The 4,381-nt window shown below is 43.7% G+C and overlaps 1 gene segment (V, D, J or C); it reads left to right on the top strand.

Annotated features, from left to right (window-relative positions):
• Positions 1-2,259: 2,259 nt before the first annotated feature.
• Positions 2,260-4,150, top strand: LOC136118427 (T cell receptor alpha variable 17-like). The segment is given in 2 exon segments: positions 2,260-2,275; positions 3,807-4,150. Coding segments are annotated over 2 exon segments (360 nt in total).
• Positions 4,151-4,381: the final 231 nt, after the last annotated feature.

Below are 4,381 nucleotides of genomic sequence, written 5' to 3'. Positions count from 1 at the left end.
GAAAGGCAATAAATTGATAAGTGGCATGCCCCATCTTTCTGGTTACTGATCTTTCCTACACACCCCCCCATACACATTTGAACTTCCAAACAACGGTGAAATGACTCTATGTTTCTATCTAACAAGCTAAAGCTGTCCTTTGAACAAGTGAAGACGTTCTCATTATTTCCCCCAAATGAGGAGACCCATAATCCCAGCAGTCACTACGGATCACTGGCTGTATTAATTACTTCTAAAATTCAGAGGAAATTTCACTGAAAATGCTGTTATACACAGACTAAATTGTAAACTTAATCTCTGACAATCTGCATGTAAAGTAATTATGGTGAGGAGAAAGAAGAAGAGAATGGCAATGTATACAAAGGAACACACATGTAAAGAGCCAAAAGAAAATATAGAAAACTACTACATTCTTTGATTCCCAATTTGGTCACGATATTGCAATTGACATGGACGGCTTCTTTCTTTTATTACACAGTTTATATTTTCCCTGCCCTCAGCCATAACCTCGGTGGATTAGGTTACTTCCCTAGTGGTGTGATCCAAATCTTCATTCTCAAAGGGTCTGAGTACTCAAAAATCTTGTCTTTTTATTGCTTGCTGTAATTTAACATTAACGTTTAGTATCAGGCTTGGAAGTTCCCAGAGGCTCCCCTAGGAAATCTCCTGGGTTCCAGACATAGTCCTCTTTATATCTGTTGTGTAGCAGCTGCCTAATTCCTCCTTGGTAATTGGTATCAATCACTCCAGTCAGTAGAGTAACCTCATTTTCTATTCATTGCTGTGAGACATATGTAGCCCGAATGGCCACATGGCTGTCTTATCTTCCAATTCAGTGAAATTATTGCTGTGTCCCCTGGTGAAAGCCTTCCTCCTTTTAGAGAGTAAGACCTCCAAACCAATACAGCTCAAAGTTACAAACATTGGGAGCAAAAATACTGCTAGTAGGTTACTGGTAATAATCGTGAGAGCGTCCACTCCCAGAGCCACTTCCTTGATTTCTGGACTCATGCATTCTGGGTATGGGGGAGAAAACATCATATAATACTCTCTGCTATAAAGCATATATTGCATCATATAAGACAGAATCCCATCTTTTTACAGAGTTGTTTTCCAACTGGTGCTATAACGGAATCAATAAGCCATTCTACATTTCAACAGGCCAGCCCCTTCTGGGTGATGGGGTATGAGGTAAGATAAATAATCCCATGGCCATGTGCCCACTGCTCTAATCTTTTGCAGTGAGAATAGTTTTTTCCTCAGAAGAAATACTGTGGGCAATCCCTTGATGAAATTAGGCATTCTGTGAGTTTATAAGGATGATGCTGGCAGAGTACAATGAGCACGGAAGACAAATCCATATGCAAGTACATGTGTCTACTCCTGTGAGAACAAATCTCAGTCATCTCCATCATGGAAGATGTCTAATGCAATCCACTCATCATCAGGGGTCTGGGCAGTCTCTCTGGGGAATGGCACCACATCAGGGGCTCAGCATTAGTCTCTGTGTTTGGCAGATTAGTCCCTGAGCAACAGCATTAGCTAGGTCAAGCTTGGTAAGGGGAAATCAATGTTTTTGACTTCATGCATATCTTCCATTCCTGCTAGCAAGGAGACTTCGCTCGTGGGATCATTGACCAAGCATCGGGGTGGCTGGGGAAAGATGTTGACACATCCATAGAGTGCATTGTTTTGTCCATTATTAAGAGCTTCCATTTCCCTTGGCCAGTTTCCACATAGTGCATAATTATCTTGACAGTCTGTGCCCATTCTGAGAGGTCCATCCAGATACCTCTTTCCTAGATCTCCTTGGCACTAATCTTCCTATCTTGTTCCTTCCAAGTCTCTTACCAGAAAAATCATTAGCAACTGCCCAAGAATCACTGTAGATCAGTGCCTCTGGCCATCTCTCAGTCTAGAGAACATGAATAACCAAAAGGTATCACCTGATGATGTGGAGGGATTGTCCTTCATCTTCATCCTTCAGTGGGCTATAGTGCTAGTTTTGTGTGGTACCAAAATAATATTCAAATCCATATGAAAAATAGGCTTGATTTTCTTGTTCCTTAGTTAACTGATTATAAGGAACTCCCCAGAAGGTGGTTATAGGCATGGTTAAGGGAGAGTATACAAAACAAGAAGAGTCTGTGTCAAAGGAATCTGAGGTGCTTACTCATTCAGCTTCCCTGGATCTTCTGGGGCTGCCTGAGCCCAGTCTCTTATATATCATTTCCACTTGATGATAGATTGGTGCTGGGCATGATCAACAGTGCAGGTATGTAGGTTGGACAACACTTGGTTCATGACGGAAGTTCAGGCTGCACGGTCACTAAGTTAGTTTTTTCCTAAGTTAGATATTCAGACTTTGCCATGGTCAATTAGCAAGTCAGAAGCTGTTTCTTAAAAGGAGAATCGATATTTAAAGAAAAGGGCATATATTCCCCCCAGCCCCCAATACTAGTGGACTATGCTGCAATTTTCCTGTTGGTGTTTCCCATGTCTCCATCCTATTTGCCATGGAAACTCCAAGCATCATTTTTGGATCTGCTGAACCATAAGACCAAAGTGATGAAGCAGATGGCACTGAGATGTTCCTTCCTCTGCAATTTTTTGGAATAGTTTAAGAAGGATCAGTGTTAACTCTTCCTTAAATGTTTGGTAGACTGACTCAATAGCTTTTTTTTTTTGCAGTACGCAGGCCTCTCACTGTTGTGGCCTCTCCGGTTGCGGAGCACTGGCTCCGGACGCGAAGACCCAGCGGCCATGGCTCACGGGCCTAGCCGCTCCGCAGCATGTGGGATCCTCCCAGACCGGGGCACGAACCCGTGTCTCCTGCATCGGCAGGTGGACTCTCAACCACTGCGCCACTGGGGAAGCTCTCGATAGCTTTTTTTTTTTTTTTTTTCCTTGATAGCTTTTGACTCCAGTTATTTGACCCTATTGGAGATGCTGAGGCAAACCCAATATTAACTAACTTATTCCTTTTTTACTTAATTCAGCCAGAGTCAGCTTCTGTTATTCACCAAGAAGAACCCTGACTTATAGACAATCTCATTCCAGCATTAGGCAAATTAGAAAAAAGAAAAGAAAGCTCATATATAAACTACCAGAAGTGATCGTAAGAAACCTAACAGTGCTCCTCAGAGGTATTCTGTAAATACCAGGCATCAATATTCTTTCTTAATTGAGTTTTTACATGAATTAAGCTGTATCTGTTCTTACTCTAGGCTAGAACTGGAGTGTAATAAAGGCAGAGAATAGACTAGCTTTGTAATTTCTTCTGTATCAGCTCTAACATTTCTCCTTCCACAGCCGGCTCTATTAGCAGGATGACGTTGCCACCACAAGATGGCAGTACGCTCTCTCCTCAGACTTGCTTGGTTTGAAATCAACATGTTTGTATTGAAAGCGCAGGATTGAGCTTCCTCTGATTGGCTGGCTAAGAAGCCTGAGTCTCTCTCTGGGATCCAGAGGGACTAGATAAATATACCCAGAAAAAGAACTAGACTGAGGAACCTGGCTTCATTTCAGGCTCTGGAGCTGAGTCTCCTGTGATCCCAATAAGGAGGAAGAATGCAGAAACTCCTGACCGTGTCTTTGGTGATTCTGTGGCTTCAACTGGCCAGTGAGTTGGGGCTCTTGGCGATGGGAAGAGGGTGACCAAAGTTCCGAGCCCACAAGACAGAGGGGCAAAATCTTCTTGTTAATTGGGAAATGTACCCCCAAATTTTGGAAGGAAATGCAAACACTAGAGAGTGAAAATGCAGTGACTGACTCCTGGCCTCTGGCCTTGTGTTTCTGCCTAGGGGTGAACAGCCAGCAAGGAGAAGAGAGCCTTCAGGCCCTGAGCATCCAGGAGGGTGAAAATGCCACCATGAACTGCAGTTATAAAACTGATATAGACACCTTACATTGGTACAGACAGGATTCAAGGAGAGGCTTTGCCCACCTGATTTTAATACGTTCAAATGAGAGAGAGAAGCGTAGTGGAAGACTGCGAGTCACGTTTGACAACTCCATCAAAGGCAGTTCCCTGTCCATCACAGCTTCCCAGGCTGCAGACACTGCTACTTACCTCTGTGCTATGGATACACAGTGCTCACCAGGCAACTGCAGCCCCAACGCAAACCCTGCCAGAGCTGCCTCTTAGAACCTGCAACAGTGTGTAGAGTTGGTGGTTATGTCTTCCCACAAAGGAGAGTCTACAAACAGCTGGCAACAGGAAAGGGAGGCCTGTCAAATTCCTGATGTTTTTGGCAGCATGTTAGACTAGGGTAAAGGGCATGAGATTTAGAACGGGAAACTGAAATACCAGCTTCAGCTCTGCCCATCCTGGCTCTGTGTCCTTAAGCACACCACCGGTGTAGCAGCCTTCAGTTTC

The sequence above is a fragment of the Phocoena phocoena genome, chromosome 2 (genome assembly GCF_963924675.1).
Source record: "Phocoena phocoena chromosome 2, mPhoPho1.1, whole genome shotgun sequence".
Lineage (NCBI taxonomy): Eukaryota > Metazoa > Chordata > Mammalia > Artiodactyla > Phocoenidae > Phocoena > Phocoena phocoena.
Note: the sequence above shows the minus strand (reverse complement) of the source record. Positions and strands in the feature narration are given on the sequence as shown.